At 42.3% G+C, this 20,980-nt stretch overlaps 1 protein-coding gene across 4 annotated transcripts in view; it reads left to right on the top strand.

Annotated features, from left to right (window-relative positions):
• xrcc4 (X-ray repair complementing defective repair in Chinese hamster cells 4) overlaps positions 1–20,980 on the top strand; it is a 422,078-nt gene that overhangs the window by 43,789 nt on the left and 357,309 nt on the right. For all 4 annotated transcript variants that reach the window (XM_067982800.1, XM_067982798.1, XM_067982799.1 and 1 more), the window contains one exon: positions 5,618–5,808. In XM_067982800.1, coding sequence (XP_067838901.1) covers positions 5,618–5,808 — 191 coding nt within the window. The remainder of the gene's footprint in view (positions 1–5,617; positions 5,809–20,980) is intronic.

The following is a 20,980-nucleotide window of genomic DNA, read 5'->3' on the forward strand; positions in this document are numbered from 1 at the left end:
GTCTTGTGTGCTCAGGCTGTCTTGCTTTTGGCCAAAGTAGGTGCAATAAATCAAACCATAAATAACATAGATTGCGTTTTGTTATGTTAAAGTTTCAAACAAAAAACTAAATTTGTTTCATGATTTTCATGTAAACAGAAAATTACTCACTTATTATAGCATGCGAAACTGACGTATTTGAAATGCTTCTCTATGAATGAGGCTAAAAACATATGGCTGAATAAAATTTGTAGAGGCTGCAACTCATCGGAACTCACGGGTAACCTATCTTTCTGACGGATTTTATTTATTCCAGGTGTGGTGAATATGGAGCTTCTTCCAAAACAGGTTTTTTAAAAAATTCGTTCATGGGATGTGGGTGTCGCTGGCAAGGCCGGCATTTATTGCCCATCCCTAATTGCCCTTGAGAAGGTGGTGGTGAGCCGCCTTCTTGAACCGCTGCAGTCCGTGTGGTGAAGGATCTCCCACAGTGCTGTTAGGAAGGGAGTTCCAGGATTTTGACCCAGGGACGATGAAGGAACGGCGATATATTTCCAAGTCGGGATGGTGCGTGACTTGGAGGTGTTGTTCCCATGTACCTGCTGCTCTTGACCTTCTAGGTGGAAGAGGTCGCGGGTTTGGGAGGTGCTGTCGAAGAAGCCTTGGCGAGTTGCTGCAGTGCATCCTGTGGATGGTGTACACTGTAGCCACAATGCGCCGGTGGTGAAGGGAGTGAATGTTTAGGGTGGTGGTTGGGGTGCCAATCAAGTGGGTGCTTTGTCCTGGATGGTGTCGAGCTTCTTGACTGTTGTTGGAGCTGCACTCATCCAGGCAAATGGAGAGTATTCTATCACACTCTTGACTTGTGCCTTGTCGATGGTAGAGAGGCTTTGGGGAGTCAGGAGGTGAGTCACTCGCCGCAGAATACCCAACCTCTGACTTACCCTTGCAGCTACAGTATTTATATGGCTGGCCCAGTTCAGTTTCTGGTCAATGGTGACCCCCAGGATGTTGATGGTGGGGAATTCGGCGATGGTAATGCCGTTGAATGTCAAGGGGAGGTGGTTAAATTCTCTCTTGTTGGAGATGGTCATTGCCTGGCACTTGTCTGGTGCGAATGTTACTTGCCACTTATGAGCCCAAGCCTGGATGTTGTCCAGGTCTTGCTGCATGTGGGCTCGAACTGCTTCATTATCTGAGGAGTTGCGAATGGAACTGATCACTGTGCAATCATCAGCGAACATCCCCATTTCTGACCTTATGATGGAAGGAAGGTCATTGATGAAGCAGCTGAAGATGGTTGGGCCTTTGACACTGCCCTGAGGAACTCCTGCAGCAGTGCCCTGGGGCTGAGATGATTGGCCTCCAACAACCACTACCATCTCCTTTGTGCTAGGTATGACTCCAGCCACTGGAGAGTTTTCCCCCTGATTCCCATTGACTTTAATTTTACTAGGGCTCCTTGGTGCCACACTCGGTCAAATGCTGCCTTGATATCAAGGTATTGGTGGACAAAGGCATTCTTCCAGACCCAGTTCGGAGACACTGGCCCATCCAGCTCCCCACTCTTTTTTACTATTAAAAACACCTTGCTCTTATATAGCATTTTTAACGTAGAAAGCATGCAAAGCACTGAACAGAGGTGTAATCAAAATGGACGTCGAGAGAAGAAAGGAAATGTGAGGGGTGACCAAAAGTTTGGCCAAAGCTGTGGATTTTAAGGAAGGTCATAAAGTAGCTGAGGGAGGTGGAGAGACAAAGTGGTTTAAGGAGAGAATTCCAGAACATGGGGCCTAGGTAGGTGAAAGCACAGCTGCCAATGATGTGACGACGAGATGGTGGATGCATAAGCGGCTAGAGTCGAAGGAATGGAGAGTTAGCGGGTGGGGGGTGAGGTCAGAGGGCTGGAGGAGGTTAGAGAGAGATGGGGAGGGGAGTGGACATTAAGAGATTTAAAATGAGGATAAGAATTTTAAGTTTATGGGGTTGGGGGACCAGGAGCCGATGTACGTCACTGAGGATTGGGATGATGGGTCAGCGGGAGGGTGTGGGATAGGGATATGGGCAGCAGAGTTTTGACTGAGCTGAAGTTTGCAGAGGGTGGGTGATGGAAAGCCGGCCAGGATAGCATTGGAATAGTCGAGTCTGGAGGTGACTCAAGGCATGGAAGAGGGTTTCAGCAGCAAATTGGCTGAGTTATGACTGAGATGGGCACTGTTATAGAGGTCAAAGTAAGCATTCTTTGCATTAGTGCAGGTATGGGGTAGGAAACTCAGCTTGGGACCAATAGGACACTGAGGTTTCAAGTCATTTGAGTCTGCCTTAGACAAAAACAAATCAATACCTCAATTAATCATTCATTTTACAGAGATGCTACCTTCTCTTACCCTCCCAATTCCTTCCCCTCCCTCATCAATGGCACTATTCAACCCCCTCTAACTCAGTTAAACTGATACTCTTTTACTCCCCACCTATTCAAACTGGTACTCTTCTCTTTCCCCCCTCCCCCACATAGAGCTCTGGCTGGCAGTCTTTGCCCCCCAGTTAAGCTGGCACTCTCCATCCTCATTTCCTTTCGGCTAATGTTGCCATTCTCCTTCCTCCCTCACTCAAAGCACCACGTTCAACTTCTCTCCCAATAAGCTGCTCAGAGCATCCCCCTCTTCACCCCAAAGCGCTGCTCCCAGCTCCCTTCCCCTTCTCCATCCCCTTCATTGCTCTCTGTTGTCTTCCATTTACCTTCCTCTTCAATGCCTTCTCTCACCCCTTTGTTTTCCTTCTTCCCTCTTTCCATCCATTTCCCCTTTCTCTGCCATTTACTGACCCATCTTTTACTGTTATCCTGTCCTTTCCCCTTGTCAACCATCTTGCCTCCCCCACCACCACACTGAGTAACTGAGTCCACCTGAAATGGGGCAGGTGGAGCATGTTTCAGTGGGGGAGCATTTGGGGAACAGTGATCATAATATCATTAGGTTTAGAATAGTTATGGAAATAAACAATCAATTGTGAAAATACTTAACTGGAGGAGGGCTGATTTCAGTCAGTTAAAAAGGGATCGTTCCCAGGTGAATTGGAATCAAAAATTGGCAGACACAACAGTAATTGAACAATGGGAGGCTTTCCAGGAGGAGTTGGTTCGGGTACCAAGTGGACACATCCCTACGAGGGGGAAAGGAAGAGCATCCAAAGCTAGAGCTCCCTAGATGAATCAAGATATAGTGATTAAAATGAAACAGAAAAAGGAGGCTTATGACGAATGTAAGGTTCATAATACAGTAGAGAATCAGGCTGAATATAAAAAGTACAGAGGAGATCTAAAAAAGGAAATAACAGGGGCAAAGAGAGTATGAGAATAGATTAGGGGGTAACATAAAGGGGAATCCAAAAGTCTTTTATAAACATTTAAGTAGCAAAAGGGTGGTCCGATTAGGGACAAAAAAGGGAGATCTTCTTGTGGAGGCAGAGGGCATGGCTGAAGTACTAAATGAATACTTCACATCAGTCTTCACTAGAGAAGAGGATGCTGCCATTGCAACAGTAAAGGAGGAGGTAGTAGTGATATTGGATAGGATAAAAATAGATAAAGAGGAGGTACTTAAAAGATTGGCAATACTCAGAGTAGAAAAGTCACCTGGTCCAGATGGGATGCATCCTAGGTTACTGAGGGAAGTTAGGGTGGAAATTGCGGAGGCTCTGGCCACAATCTTCCAATCCTCCTTAGATATGGGACGGTGCCAGAAGACTGGACGATTGCAAATGTCACACCCCTGTTCAAAAAAGTGGAGAGGGATACACCTGACAATTACAGGCCAGTCAGCCTAACATCGGTGGTTGAGAATCTTTTAGGGACAATATTCCGGGACAAAATTAATTGGCACTTGGAAAAGTATGGGCTAATAAATGAAAGTCAGCACGGATTTATTAAAGGAAAATCGTGTTTGACTAACTTGATTTGAGTTCTTTGATGAAATAACGGAGAGGGTTGACGAGGGTAGTGTGATTGATATTATGTATGTGGACTTTCAAAAGGCATTTGATAAAATACCACACAATTGACTTGTTAGCAAAATTAAATCTCATGGGATTAAAGGGACAGTGGCAGTGTGGATACAAAATTGGCTAGGGGACAGAAAGCAGAGAGTAGTGATGAACATTTGTTTTTCAGACTGGAGGGAAGTATACAGTGGTGTTCCCCAGGGGTCAGTATTAGGACCATTGCTCTTTTTGATACATCTTAATGACCTGGACTTGGGTATAGCAGGTATAATTTCAAAGTTTGCAGATGACAGAAAACTCAGAAATGTAACAAATAATGTGGAGGATAGTAACAGACTTCAGGAGGACATAGACAGACTGGTGAAATGGGCAGACACATGGCAGATGAAATTTAATGCAGAGAAGTTTGATTCATTTTGGTAGGAAGAATGAGAGGCAATATAATTGGTACAATTTTAAAGGGGGTGCAGGAACAGAGACCTGGGGATGTAAGTACACAAATCTTTGAAGGTGGCAGGATAAGTTGAGACAGTTTTTTTTAAAAAAAGCATATGTGACCCTAGGCTTTATTAATAGAGGCATAGACTACAAGCAAGGAAGTTATGCTGAACCTTTATAAAACACTGGTTAGGCCTCAGCTGGAGTATTGTGTGCAATTCTAGGCACCACACTTTAGGAAAGATGTCAAGGCCTTAGAGAGGGTGCAGAAGAGATTTACTAGAATGGTACCAGGGATGAGAGACTTCACTTATGTGGAGAAGCTAGTATTGTTCTCAACAGAGAGGGTTAAGGGGAGATTTGATAGAAGTGTTCAAAATCATGAATGGTTTTGATAGAGTAAATAAGGAGCAACTGTTTCCAGTGGCAGAAGGGTTGGTAACCAGAAGACACAAATTTAAGGTAATTAGCAAAGGAGCCAGAGGTGACATGAGGAAACATTTTTTTACAAAGCGAGTTGTAATGATCTGCAATGCACTGCCTGAAAGGGTGGTGGAAGCAGATTCAATAGTAACTTTGAAAAGGGAATTAGATAAATATTTGAAAGGAAAACATTTTCAGGGCTACGGGGAAACAACAGGGGAATGGGACTAATTGGCTAGCTCTTTCAAAGAGCTGGCATAGGCAAGATGGGCCGAATGGCCGCCTCCTGTGCTGTCCCTACTATGACACAATGAATAGGCAGGCCCAGCTCTTCCTTTCAGCACGTTCCCAGTGCTAATGGCCTAGATTGTCGCACGTGCATACTGTATGTGGGACCTCTTGTTCTCATAAAAGTTCTAGATTATAGTATACAGGGGCAGTATTTGAGCCATTAGTAGTGGAGGCCTGTGGAAAGGATTGGGGCCTGTCTGTTGCATAGCCAGTGGACTCGAGGGACAAGCAAGAGAATGGTCAGTGGGCATAGAAGAGGGACCAATTATTCTGATTTGTTTCAGCAAATGTTGACATGCTGACTGGGTCCCCAAAACCGTGTCAGTGCAAAACACTGATAGAGTTGGCATGTTTGATCTCACACAGGAGGTGGTACCTTTGAACCAAAATTTTGGATCTTGGTATGTAAATATGCTTTTATTTTTGTGATGAACCAAATTAAAAATGAAATTATTTGACGTAATTAATTTGCCTCTTCTACTCTTAGTGTCAAATAATCAAGTAACGAGGGAAGCAAAAGAGGCTGAAATGGACAGAGAAAAATATGTGGATGAACTTCGCAGAGCACTGACAACAGGTGAAGAAAGAACGAAAAGCTACAGCTTTGATTTTTTTAAAGATAGTGACAAAGAAGAAGTTTTCCAATTCTCGTATGAGAAGCTTTTACAAGACATCTCAGTAAGTACACTATAATTTTATATCTAAGTACAGACATTTTTATTTAAGGTGAAGAGATGGGAAGGTTATAGTAACTGTTTGCCATACTGGTAGTTTGGTTTTGATGGAATGTCTTTGTAAAGTTAATATTCTAGTCAGTATAAATGGATGATTATTTATGAATGTGCTTTTCAAACTTGGAAAAACAGTTTTGTGGAAAGACATTTCTCTTAATCTCCTAATTTTACAATGATGGTCACAAATCCCTGAAAGATGGAATATGTTGTCCCCTTGTAATATGGACAGACTTTTTAATTCTGTGTCCCAAGTGTTTCATTTTCTAGTCTGTGCATTTGGGATTTTTGAGGAGTACTATTCTGGTGCTTTTTTTTTAAAGCAGTGTTAAACGTACAATGTAATTTCTAAAACATTTATGTGTCGATGACCTATTGATTTTATCAATACAGATTCTAGCCTGATAACATTAATGTGGAGATGCCGGTGATGGACTGGGGTTGACAATTGTAAACAATTTTACAACACCAAGTTATAGTCCAGCAATTTTATTTGAAATTCACAAGCTTTCGGAGGCTTCCTCCTTCCTCAGGTGAATGTGGAAATGAAATCCTCGAACCCTTCGCATTTATAAATCACGGAACAATACTTGGTGATTACAGACAGTGTTTTCAACTGCCCGTTGCCAAGGCAATCAGTGTGCAGACAGACATGTGTTACCTACAGATCCCCCGAATATACAAACCACCAAAAAAAAGAGAGAGAGGTAGAAACATCGAAAAGACAGCAAATGACCCGTTGTATTAAAAACAGATAACAATTGTTCGCTGTTGGGGTAATGTGTAGCATGACATGAACCCAAGATCCCGGTTGAGGCCGTCCTCATGGGTGCGGAACTTGGCTATCAATTTCTGCTCGACGATTTTGCGTTGTCGTGTGTCTCGAAGGCCACCTTGGAGTATGCTTACCCGAAGGTCGGTGGCTGAATGTCCCTGACTGCTGAAGTGTCCCCCGACTGGGAGGGAACCCTCCTGTCTGGCGAATGTTGCGCAGTGTCCGTTCATCCGTTGTCGCAGTGTCTGCATGGTCTCGCCAATGTACCATGCTCCGGGGCATCCTTTCCTGCAACGTATGAGGTAGACAACGTTGGCCGAGTCACAGGAGTATGAACCATGTACCTGGTGGGTGCTGTCCTCTCGTCTGATGGTGGTATCTGTGTCGATGATCTGGCATGTCTTGCAGAGGTTGCCGTGGCAGGGTTGTGTGGTGTTGTGGACGCTGTTCTCCTGAAAGCTAGGTAATTTGCTGCGAACGATGGTCTGTTTGAGGTTGGGTGGCTGTTTAAAGGCGAGTAGTGGAGGTGTGGGGATGGCCATAGCGAGGTGTTTGTCGTCATTGATGACATGTTGAAGGCTGCGGAGAACATGGCGTAGTTTCTCCGCTCCGGGGAAGTACTGGACGACAAAGGGTACTCTGTTGGTTGCGTCCCGTGTTGGTCTCCTGAGGAGGTCTATGCGATTTTTCGCTGTAGCCCGTCGGAACTGTCGATCAATGAGTCGAGCGTCATATCCCGTTCTTACAAGGGCGTCTTTCAGCGTCTGTAGGTGTCCATCGCGTTCCTCCTCGTCTGTGCAGACCCTGTGTATTCGCAGGGCCTGTCCATAGGGGATGGCCTCTTTGACGTGGTTAGGGTGGAAGCTGGAAAAGTGGAGCACCGTGAGGTTGTCTGTGGGCTTGCGGTAGAGTAAGGTGCTGAGGTGCCCGCCTTTGATGGAGATTCGTGTGTCCAAGAAAGAAACTGATTCTGAGGAGTAGTCCATCGTGAGCTTGATGGTGGGATGGAACTTGATGTTATCGTGTAGTCCCTTTAGTGATTCCTCGCCGTGGGTCCATAGAAAGAAAATGTCGTCGATGTATCTGGTGTATAGTGTTGGTTGGAGGTCCTGTGCAGTGAAGAAGTCCTGCTCGAACTTGTGCATGAAAATGTTGGCGTATTGGGGTGCGAATTTGGTCCCCATTGCTGTTCCGTGTGTTTGGGTAAAGAACTGGTTATCGAAGGTGAAGACATTGTGATCCAGGACAACCTCACGATGCTCCACTTTTCCAGCTTCCACCCTAACCACGTCAAAGAGGCCATCCCCTATGGACAGGCCCTGCGAATACACAGGGTCTGCTCAGACGAGGAGGAACGCGATGGACACCTACAGACGCTGAAAGACGCCCTAGTAAGAACGGGATATGACGCTCGACTCATCGAGTTGACAGTTCCGACGGGCTACAGCGAAAAATCGCATCGACCTCCTCAGAAGACAAACACGGGACGCAACCAACAGAGTACCCTTTGTCGTCCAGTACTTCCCCGGAGCGGAGAAACTACGCCATGTTCTCCACAGCCTTCAACACGTCATCAATGACGACAAACACCTCGCTATGGCCATCCCCACACCTCCACTACTCGCCTTTAAACAGCCACCCAACCTCAAACAGACCATCGTTCGCAGCAAATTACCTAGCTTTCAGGAGAACAGCGTCCACGACACCACACAACCCTGCCACGGCAACCTCTGCAAGACATGCCAGATCATCGACACAGATACCACCATCAGACGAGAGGACAGCACCCACCAGGTACATGGTTCATACTCCTGTGACTCGGCCAACGTTGTCTACCTCATACGTTGCAGGAAAGGATGCCCCGGAGCATGGTACATTGGCGAGACCATGCAGACACTGCGACAACGGATGAACGGACACTGCGCAACAATCGCCAGACAGGAGGGTTCCCTCCCAGTCGGGGAACACTTCAGCAGTCATGGACATTCAGCCACCGACCTTCGGGTAAGCATACTCCAAGGTGGCCTTCGAGACACACGACAACGCAAAATCGTCGATCAGAAATTGATAGCCAAGTTCTGCACCCATGAGGACGGCCTCAACCGGGATCTTGGGTTCATGTCACGCTACACGTTACTCCACCAGCGAACAAATGTTATCTGTTTTTAATACAACGGGTCATTTGCTGTCTTTTCGATGTTTCTGCCTCTCTTTTTTTGGTGGTTTGTATATTCGGGGGATCTGTAGGTAACACCTGTCTGTCTGCACACTGATTGCCTTGGCAACGGGCAGTTGAAAACACTGTCTGTAATCACCAAGTATTGTTCCGTGATTTATAAATGCGAAGGGTTCGAGGATTTCATTTCCACATTCACCTGAGGAAGGAGGAAGCCTCCGAAAGCTTGTGAATTTCAAATAAAATTGCTGGACTATAACTTGGTGTTGTAAAATTGTTTACAATTGATAACATTAAAGCAGCACATCATGGATCAGTTTTTTAAGAATATTGTAATTTCAGTTGATGCCATTATCCTTCCTTTAGTCCCTCTGCTCTCCCCATCCCTATTGTTCTAGCCCCCTCACACTTACTCTCCATTGCTTGCTGTTCTGCTTCATTTCTGTCATTTTTATTCTGCTTAAAAAGACTTGAAATAGCCTGATGTCACATTGACACTACAGCTTAATTGGCTGTGAAGTGCTTAGGGACAATTAGTTATATAAGTTATTTTTTGTTTCAAAAAAAAAGAATTTGCTTATATTATAAATATTTGCACTGGCTAATAATATTCTGAAGAGAGAGCTAATTGAAATTTTACGAACTAGCTCACCATAAAAGCATAATCTCTGTTTGAATGTTTATTGAAATGGTAATTTGGATTTTCTTGAAAGTAATTTGAGGTTTTATGGTTCAGTGAAGTCTTCCAGTAACTTAGGAATATATTATGGTGCTGCATCTGTGTAAGCATACCATCATAATTAAACAAACTTTATTTGAGATGGCTTCTCATCAGATGCCAGGATGCTTTCAAAAATGAAGTATCTGTACATACGTGCCCATAAATACTTGATCAGATCATTGAAGGTATTTTTATATTTTAGTAAAAGTTTACAGGTGAATTTTTCTCATATTTAATTTTTATTTCACAAGGAGATCTGCTAGGAACAGTATGTGTTTGTGCAAATGTGACCACAAACACAACATATTAAATTGATAACTCCATGATGTCTGTGTGTCATTCTCCTTTCATCAGTGCCTTTCACAGATGGAATATTGGGATCTGCCTATGGGACTAGTTCCCAAAAATCAGATGGAGATTTTTTTTGTCAAAACACTAACTTCTGAGTGGGCAGCACAGAAATTAGTGTTGCTGTTTTTTTTTGCTAAAGGCAGTAATTGGCATATAAAAATATGCAGGTAAATGCTGGTGATGCATAAGCCAGAAGCCCAGCCATTACTACGAGTGAGGAGAGGGCTGGAAGTCCAGGTTAGTGGGACTGGATTGCTGTACTTAATGAAATACAGAGGACATAGTTCTGTTTGAATTGAGCTCATTAACCAATTATTAATTGTGTTCTATAACTCATCTGCTTTCTGTGTCAAGGAACAGCGGTCTATCATGGTATTACAAAACATAGATGGAATTGTATTACAGCTTTAAAAAATAAACTTCTTGCAACCCCCACCCAATCTCCCGAGTGTCATATAAGTACATAGGTAGAGTTCAAACATTCAGAGGATAAGATCTCTAGCCCTGTCTGAGCAGAGACAAACCATTGAGAAACAATATATCAGTAGAATGGGAGCAATATCGACTCAATTTGGACTTGTATCTAAGCATGCTTCTTTTTAAAAAGTGGCACTCATGTCAGTAATTTTGATACATGCCAAATATATAGTTTATGTCATACCTACTGAAAGTAAAGCAGTGCAATGTGTAAAAGAAGAAAGCCTAAAATTGATGACCTTTTAATGTCTTGAGTTATTAAAAGTAACATGACTAAAACCGCATACAAGATTGGAATTCTTACACTCACTTTTAAATGGGTCCATAAAGTGATCTCTGATGCACACTGACATGCATAATGTAAGGACAAATTATCTGTATTGTAACAAGTGGCTGCATCATGAACCATATACATGGAACCAAGATTGACCACAGAATAGGTCTTTGGAAATTGTAAGTACCAAGTAAGCGATAAGCCACAGCATTAAAACAACAGTGGCTTTAATGGGATTGGTGCACAGAAAGGCAATTGTGTGTCACCACCAGCTGCAGTGCATACTGGGCCACCCACACACCAGGCTCAGTGAGGGGCCGCCAAAGATTCCAGATTGACTAGTCAAACCATTGACACCTAAACAAACACCACAGCACAACCACAGAGTTAGCCCATGATCTAAGTAGGTGAAGAAGTTATTTATGGGATGGGGTAATCTTTATTAGCCACATACAACATTTTGAAGACAAGTAATAGATTATCTGTAAATGAAATGCCAGTGTTTTCTAGTATTGTTTTTGTCCTGAAAGTATTCATTTAGTACTGATGAGAACATTGTCTAATTTGGGAAACTTTAATGCATCTTACAAATGTCCAATATCCACTTAAAGTCTGCACATATGGCTGTATCTTAAGTGCTATCTTTCGCAGCACAGGTAGGTTTTGTAAATGCTGAATCTTGGATCCAACTTTTCAGTAGCCATTTCTGTCATGGAGCTAAAAAATAGTTGTGGCATAGAGAATAGCAAACAAAACTGCTATTACAAACAAAATATACAAGGGATATAGCCCAATGCTGTAATTAAATCTTGGTGTTTAGATGACTTAGAAATGGATGAAACTTCACTTGTGTCACTTGAACCTCTGCATTAAATTGTAGCCTACTCCTTCCCAGGCACCCACTATATTTTCTGTTCTGTTAGTGAAACTTTGAATGCTAATAAAATAAACACACCTTTTTAGATATTACTGCGAATTAAGAAATGTTCTGCAATTGCTGTATATTTTCCTACTCTTAAATAATTATTCAAAATTATGCATCTGTGTGAAGTATTTCTCAAAGCTGCAATCAACAAACTTGAATTATTGGGATCAGTGAGATAACACACAAGTTTGAGATGAGCTCTGTTTTTCATTTGGGTTTTTACAAAAGATACTCTGGTCCCGCATCACTGACCAATCCCACACGTGGACCTTGTTTTCCTTACAATCCAGAGCGTACCTTTTCTTGCCCACTATCTAGATAAATGATAGAGAGATCCAGAGATTGTTACAGAGAATCTTTACTCCGTGCACCAGCTATTGGATCGTATTATCGGCTGCCATGTATTCTCCTCTCAATGAAAAGCAGACTGGATATTTATTCTTACTGAATTGAGGCTCTGCCTCCGAACTAACAAATGGTTTTATTTAAATAAATCAGATGAATGAATAGTATTTGGTTTGAACAGTGAATCGTGCATTTTTCTACTCTCAATACATAAAATAATAATGACACTACCTGCTTTTTCTCTAAATGTAGACTTCAAACAGAAGTTTAATTGATGTAGTTTCAATCTGACCTAGCACCCCTACCTGATGGGGCTAAAATTTAAAACACATTTCGTCGGCTGCTGGCGACCAGACCGAAACGTTCACTGTAGACACAGAAATGACGCCCATTATAATTCCATGAGTGGAAAGCGCTCGTCACTGAGTTGTCCATTAAAGTGACCCTGCTCCCTTCTCAGAGGTCTTGGACACAGTTGTCAATCAAACTACCCCAGATTGGGCCTGAGTTTTGATCTTTATCAAGGTGCTGTGGGTCCACCCCTAGAGACATGGTTACCCATAGAAAAATGACTCAAATACCTTTGCAGTTACACGGAAATAAAAAACTGAATTTTCCCTGTCAATCTTAAATGGATTCCTAACCTTTGACAATGGCAAGGCAGTTTATTCCCACATTTGATCTATCTGTGATAACTGGAACTAAATATTTCTTCACCCAGCCTACATTAGCATATGAGAATACCTTTGTTTCACAGAAACCATTGCCCTGATGCATAAGAAATATGAGCAGGAGTAGGCCATTTGGCCGCTCGAGCCTGCTCTGCCATTCAATAAGATCATAACTGAGTCAATCAAGGGATATGGCTGGAAAGTGGAGTTCAGGTAGATCATCAGTGTCCAAAAATCTACCGATTTTAGTCTTGAGACTGACTCAGTCATGAGCACCCACAGCCCTCTGGGGTAGAGAATTCCAAAGATTCACAACCCTCTGAGTGAAGAAACTTTTCCTCATCTTGGTCCTAAATGGCCGACCCCTTATCTTGAGACTATGACGCCTAGTTCTACACTCTCCAGTCAGGGGAAACAGCCTCTAAGCATCTACCCTGTCAAGTCCTCTAAGAATTTTATACGTTTCATTGAGAACTCCAGAGAACATCGGCCCATTCTACTCGATCTCTCCTCATAGGACAACCCTCTTATCCCAGGAATCAATCTAGTGAACCTTTGTTGCAACCCCTCTAAGGCAAGTACATCCTTCCTTGGGTAAGGAGACCAAAACTGTACACAGTACTCCAGGTGTGGTCTCACCAGAGCCCTATGTAATTGCAGCACGGCCTCCTTACTCTTATACTCCAACCCCCTTGCAATAAAGGCTAACATACCATTTGCCTTCCTAATTGCTTGCTGTTCCTGCATGTTAACTTTCTGTGATTCGTTTACAAGGACATCCAAATCCTTCTGAATACCAACATTTCCTAGTCTCTCACCATTTAAAAAATATTTTGCTTTTCTGTTCTTCCCACCAAAGTGGATAATTTCACATTTCCCCACGTTATACTCCATCTCCCACCTTCTTACCTACTCACTTAACCTGTCTATATCCCTTTGCAGTCTCTTTGCGTCCTCCTCACAGCTTACTTACCCCACCTAGCTTTGTAGACAGCAAACTTGGATACATTACACTCGGTCTCCTCATCTAAGTCATTAATATCGATTGTAAATGGCTGAGGCCGAAGCACTGATCCCTGCGGCACCTCACTAGTTACAGCCTGCCAACCTGAAAATGACCCGTTTATTCCTACTCCCTGTTTTCTGTCCGTTAACCAATCCTCAATCCATGCTAATATATTACCCCCAATCCCATGAGCCCTAATCTTGTGTAACAACCTCTTGTGTGGCACCTTATCGAATACCTTTTGAAAATCCAAATATATTACATCCACTGGTTCCCCCGTATCTACCCTGTTAGTTATACCCTCAAAAAAACACTAATAGATTTGTCAAACACTATTTCCCTTTCATAAAACTGTGTTGACTCTGCCTAACCATGTTATGATTTTCTAAGTGCCGTGTTACTACGTCCTTAGTAATAGATTCTAGCATTTTCTCCGCTACTAATGTCAGGCTAACTGGCCTAAAGTTCCCTGTTTTCTCTCACTCCTTTCTTGAATAGCAGGTTTATATTTGCTAGCTTCCAATCCACTGGGACCGTTTTAGAATCAATACATCCACTTTCTCTGCAGCCACCTCTTTTATAACCCTAGGATGTAGGCCATCAGGTCCAGGGGATTTGTCAGCTTTTAATCCCATTAAATTCATAGAATCATAGAAAATTTACGGCATAGAAGGAGGCTATTCGGCCCATCATGTCTGCGCTGGTGGCTCCAGTACTTTTTCTTTACTAATCTTAAATACTTTAAGTTCTTCACTCTCATAAGGCCCTTGGTTCCCCATTATTTCCAGTATGTTTTTTGTGTCTTCTACTGTGAAGACAGATACAAAATATTTGTTTAACGTCTCTGCCATTTCCTTATTCCTCATTATAATTTCTCCTGTCTCTGCTTCTAAGGGACCCACGTTTACTTTCGCTAATCTCTTCCTTTTTACATATTTGTAGAAGCTGTTACAATCTGTTTTCATATTTCTTGCTAATTTACTCTCATTTTCAATTTTCTCCCTCTTTATCAATTTCTAGGTCATCCTTTGCTGATTTCTAAAACCCTCCTAATTGTCAGGCTTACTACTCTTTTTCGGAACATTGTAAGCCTCTTTTAATACTATCCTTAACCTCTGTCGTTAGCCACAGTTGGATCACTTTTCCCATGGAGTTTTAATTCCTCAAGGGAATGTATATTCATTGAGAATTATGAATTACTTCTTTAAATGTTTGCCATTGCTTATCTACTGTCAGATCTTTTAAATTTAATTCCCCATCTACCTTAGCCAACATGCCCCTCATTCTATGTAATTGGCTTTGTTTAAATTTAATACCCTAGTTTCGGACTTAACTACATCACTCTCAGAATTTTATATTGAGTGTATCATATTATGATCACTCTACCCAGAGGATCCTTAACTATAAGATTACTAATTATCCCTGTCTCATTACACAGTACTAGATCTAAAATAGCCTGTTCCCCTAGTTAGTTCCTTGACATATTGTTCCAGAAAACTGTCTCTGATGCATTCCATGAACTCTTCCTCCAAACTACTTTTGCCAATTTGGTTTGCCCAGTCTATATGAAGATTGAAGTCCCCCACGATTATTGCATTACCCTTGTTACATGCTCCTCTAATTTCCTGATATATACTCTGTTCAACACTATAGGCCCATAACAGTAGTTATAAACGACTCCCACCAGTGTTTTCTGCCCCTCGTTATTTCTTAGCTCGACACATACTGATTCTACATCCTTATTTTCTGAGCTAAGATCCTTTCTCAATACTGTCTTTATTTCATCCTTTATTATCAGGGCTATCCCCCCCACCTCTTTTTCCATTTTTCCTGTCTTTTCTAAAAGTCAAGTGCCCTGGAATATTTAGTTCCCAATCTTGGTCATCCTGTGACCACGTCTCAGTAATAGCTACTAGATCGAACCCATTTATCTCTGTGTCATTAATTCATCTATCTTGTTACGAATGCTTCACGCATTTGGATATAGTGCCTTTAATTTTAACTTTTTACTATTTTTCCCTGATATGACCGTAGTTACTAATGCCCTATTACCTTTGTTAAACTCTCTGTCCCTTCATGACACACTGCTTGTTTTTACCCAAATTGCTACTCCGCTCGACAGCCTTGAGTTTTCTCTTTAGTCATAAATTTACCCTCACCTGAACCTCCCCGCCCCCCCTCCCCCCACCCCCCCCCCCCCAAACTTATTAGTTTAAAGCGCTATCTATTGCTCTAGTTATTTGATTCGCCAGGACGCTGGTCCCAGCCTGGTTTAAGTGGATCCTGTCCCAACGGACCAGCTCCCTCTTTCCCCAGTACTGGTGCCAGTGCCCCATGAATTGAAACTCCTGCCTCCCACACCACTCTTTCAGCCACGCGTTTAACCATCTAACCTATTTGCCCCATGTCAATTTGCGCGTGGCTCAGGTAGTAATCTGCTTTTTAATTTGGACCCTGGTTCCTCAAACTTGCTCAGCAGAACCTCATTCCTAGTTCTGCCTATGTCATTGGTTCCTCCGTGGACCACGACAACTGGATCCTCCCCCTCCTGCTTCAAGTTCTTCTCCAGCCGTGAGGAGATGTCCTTAACCCTGGCACTGGGCAGGCAACACAACCTTTGGGACTTCCGGTTGCGGCTGCAGAGAACAGTATCTAACCCCCTGACTATACTATCCCCTAACACTACCACATTCCTTTTCACTCCCCCCACTTGAATGGCCTCCTGTACCATGGTGCCGTGGTCAATTTGCATATTAATTGACCTTCATCTGCCATAACAATGTCTATTTTCTGTTCATGGCAGACCCTAGCTCACAGAAAATCACAATTAACCCAGTATATTATTTCTAATAATTTGACAATACATATTAAAACAAAAATTACAATATGCTTCTGGCTCTTTTTTGGAATAAATTATATTTAGTGTTAAATTCAAAGTATAAAAGAAAAAATCTCAGTTTAATTAGTGATCTACAGTTTTGCTAATGAGATAAAAGTCACTTTTAAAGTACAAATTGTTATTCTCTGGCTTTTAACAATTAAACTTTCAGATCTTGAAATTAAACTTTTTCCACTTTTTCTGACAGAGACCTGATTATCAACTAGATATTGCTGTTGGCTAAGAAGGTTTTTAATAGTATATCCTAAAGGCATTACCTGAAAATAAAACCCTGGGTAAACTCAGCTTCTGGCAGACAATTTCCTATTTTAGCATCATATGCTGGGTTTGCTTTAACAGGGCAAGTAGGTTCCTCTGAAATAACATACTTTTAGACCAAATATAAACAGGGAATGACCTAATTGTAACCACAAAATAATAAATACATGTATACTCTATCTTCTACTCATAACTGTAAGCCAAATGGAGCTCTGAACTATTGGGATGTAAAATAATGCGCTTTGTCCACTAATGACGCCTTATTCATAAGTGTGAAGTGAATAGTTTGAATGTTTTTTTTGCATCCTGAAGAGCAAAGCCAAAACTGATGTTTTTCGTGATAGCTGAATTTTTCAACTTATTTCAGATGGACTTAAAACAAAACTGTAATACTAAATACACCATAATACACTTGACTCAGTGGGAGGGTAACTGAAAATAAAACAAAAAAAGAACAAAATGTAGGAAAGTGCTATCTTAAAGGGTGTCTGCACTTATAAGTAATTTTCAGCTGTCCACTTTGTATAATCGTTATAAATTGTATTGGGACTTTGAAGTTTGATATCTGGCCTGTGCTGAGTGAGCTGATTACAGCTAGAGCAGCAGTAGAGGGAGTACAATTGACCTTAGTGCCCCTGGATTAGGGAGAGAAAAATCATTCATTTCCTGATCTCCTGAAGTACATGTGTACAAGTGCATGTAGATGTTGGGTAATCGTCAGGCTCAATTGTGATGTACTTTTTTAAAGATTTTATAGATACATAACACTATTCTCTGACCAGTGTGGAGTCTGATGACAATAATATATCAGGGGGTTTTACCAAATCAGTGATCCTCCTAGCACTTGGCTTTGCCTTGCCAAACAATTGTTGTTGTAAAATTCCCTGATAAGTCCACACTTTGTAACTTTGGTCTTTGTTGCCAAAATCTATTAGACTGGATAATGTAAAGCAAAATGTTGTAATCCTATTATTTCTAGAATTAAATTATTAGGGAGTCATTATGTTATTGTGAGCACTTAACTAATTAAAACAGCTGATGGTTTGAGATCTGACCTTGGTTTTGCTACTTTAGCAAATTTTTCATCACTGAATATAATGTGCATCTATTTTTATGTTTGTAGTCTAACCCCATTCCTGTGTTTTGATCGTTTGCTCATGAAATTTTGCAGCACTATAAACTAGTGTAGAAATTTGTTGGTATGATTTAGATGTGAATGCCTGTGAATAAAGTTTATAATGTTTCATTGCAGTGCTTCCATCACAGTAATTACACTGATCATTTAATCACTTTGATTACATTTTTATTCATGTTCCATCTTTGTAATACCACCTTTTTCAATGTCCGTTCCTGCATATCTTGATATTTTTGCTCGATATGTCAAGTATTTTGTGTTAACGTTCTTGTCACCCCAGTCAACTGCAATGTTGGAGCTATTTATAAATGGAATCAAAATTCAGATACTAGAAAACTGCAGAAAGTGATTTTATAGGGATTTTGTTACAACAACTTGCATTTATATAGTGCCTTTAACATAGTAAAATGTCCCAAGGCGCTTCATAGGAGCAATATCAAACAAAATTTGACGCTGAGCCACACGAGGAGATATTAGGACAGGTGAAGAGGTAGGTTTTAAGGAGCGTCTTAAAGGAAGAGAGAGAGTTAGAGAGGCGGAGAGGTTTAGGGGGAGAATTCCAGAGCTTAGGACCTAGGCAGCTGAAGGCACTGCCACCAATGGTGATGCGATTAAAATCAGGGATGCACAAGAGGCCAGAATTGGAGGAGCGCAGTGATCTTGAAGGGTTGTAGGGCTGGAGGAGGTTACAGAGCTAGGGAGGGGCGAGGCCCTGGAGGGATTTGAAAACAAGGATGAGAATTTTAAAATTGAAACGTTGCCAGACGTTCCCCTCCAAGTTACACACCATCCCGACTTGGAAATATATCGCCGTTCCTTCATCGTTGCTGGGTCAAAATCCTGGAACTTCTTTCCTAACGGCACTGTGGGAGAACCTTCACCACATGGACTGCAGCGGTTCAAGAAGGCGGCTCACCACCACCTTCTCGAGGGCAATTAGGGATGGGCAATAAATGCCGGCCTCACCAGTGATGCCCACATCCCATGAACGAATTAAAAAAAATCAGGAGCCAATGTTGGTCAGCGAGCACAGGGATGATGGGTGAATGGGACTTGGTACGAGTTAGGATATGGGCAGCAGATTTTTGGATGAGCTGAGGTTTACAGAGGGTGCAAGGTGGGAAGCCGGCCAGGAGACCATTGGCATAGTTGAGTCTAGAGGTAACAAAGGAATGGATGAGAGTTTTAGCAGCAGATGTGCTGAGGCAGGGGCAGAGATGGGCAATGTTACGGAGGTGGAAGTAGGCAGTCTTGGTGATGGAGTGGATATGGGGTCAGAAGCTCATCTCGGTCAAATGGGATACCATGGAAAGACGAACTTGTACAGTGCATTTAATATTAAAAACAAGTCGTCCCATGGCGTTCCACAAATCGAAGTAGATAGGGAAACAGACGCCAAGCCACTGAGGGAGAGTTTAGGAAGACTGAGCGAAAAATTGATCAAAAAAATGTATTTTGAGATGGATTTTAAAGGAGGAGAGAGAGAGATGCAGGGTTTTAGGGATGGAGTTCCAAAGGATGGACTGATACAGCTGAAGGCACTGCCATCATTGGTGGAGCAAATGGAGGAGTTGAAGCACACAAGGCCAGAATCAAAAGGACCGAAGGACCAGGTCGTAAGGATGGAGGAGGTTGCAGATATAAAGCGGGGCGTAGCCCTGGAGGGGTTTTCAGATGAGGCCAAGGCGTTTACATTTTGGGACAAGATATGGGCAGCTGCATTTTGGACAAATTGATCTTTGTTGAGGATGGAAGGCCAGCAAGGAGTCCATTAAAATAATCAAGTCTATAAGAGGCTGAAATTCTTTTGCCATTCCGGCAGACTCCCACCAGAACTCTGGCAGGAGTCTGCTGACACAGCTACAATCTCTGGATCTGCTGGGTCCCTGCTGTGGAGCAAAGTTTCTGGGATGGGCTTATGGAGGTGGAGTCTCTACCCACCCCTACGAAGCCATCAATGTCAAGGGGGCAAGTGTCTCAGGACAGGGATTCCTTAACTCAGGGGTTTTTGCACCACAGCCTCACAAAGACACGGTGTAATTTAGGAGGTTGGTGTTCCAAGTGATGAGGTGCCTGTTGAATACTTCCACCAGGGAAATTGTTTTCTTCGTTATTGTGACCCCCTATGAAGGGGCCAACTTGGGGCAGCTTCAAAATATTTCCAGGCGTGGGAGGAGACCCTCGAGCCTGTTTCGCCATTCAGTTAGCTCATGGCTGCTCTGTACCTTAACTCCATTTATCCGCCTTTGTTCCATATTCCTTTATACCCTTAACTAACAAAACATCTATCAGTCTGAGTCTTGAAAATTTCGATTGACCCATATCAATACAAGCTAGGTTTATGCAACCAGACCTCATAATTTAACCTTTTAAGCCCTGGTATCATTCTGGTGAATTTGCACTGTACCCCTTCCAAGGTCAATATATCTTTCCTGTGGTTCAGTCACTTTGTGCAAAGGGGTTTATAAACGAGTGTGAGAACTAGTTTTGTGTTTAGGGAGGAACGTTGAATTGGATTTTCAGACAGTGAGATATCTTTACATTGACTGGTGATATTCTGTGAGCAATAATTACATGCAAATCTTTTTTTCCATTTGTTTCATCTTCTTGCTATTTCAAAATTCATTACCTTATCTTTTCTACATTAAAGTCCATCTACTTTTGTTTTTATTTGTTCTCAAGATGTGGGTAACTCTGGCAAGGCCACATTTATTTCCCTGAGAAGGTGGTGGTGGCCCCCATTTTTAATTGTATAATTGGTCCAGCTGTGTGTCTTCACTTGCCATCTCACCACATTTCATAATACATACACAAGAAGTGCTCTTATCCATGTTATTTATGAATATGTTAACGGATGTACCCTGTGAGACTCCACCAGCCACTGCTCCCTAGAGTGGGCTTTTTCCATTTACTATCAATTCCTGTTTCCTATTGCCAAGCCAGTTTTCAATCAAACTAATTCAAGTACATGAACAAGTTAAATCCATTTGGTGGGGTGGTAAGTTCAATTCCCTGTCTGTGCTTAGCTAGCTGACCTCAATTGGAGAAGTAGTTGTGGCACTATACGAAGCCTCAGTGATAGTAGGACTACATCACAATGTAGTAT

The sequence above is a fragment of the Heptranchias perlo genome, chromosome 4 (genome assembly GCF_035084215.1).
Source record: "Heptranchias perlo isolate sHepPer1 chromosome 4, sHepPer1.hap1, whole genome shotgun sequence".
NCBI classification, from domain to species: Eukaryota; Metazoa; Chordata; class Chondrichthyes; order Hexanchiformes; family Hexanchidae; genus Heptranchias; species Heptranchias perlo.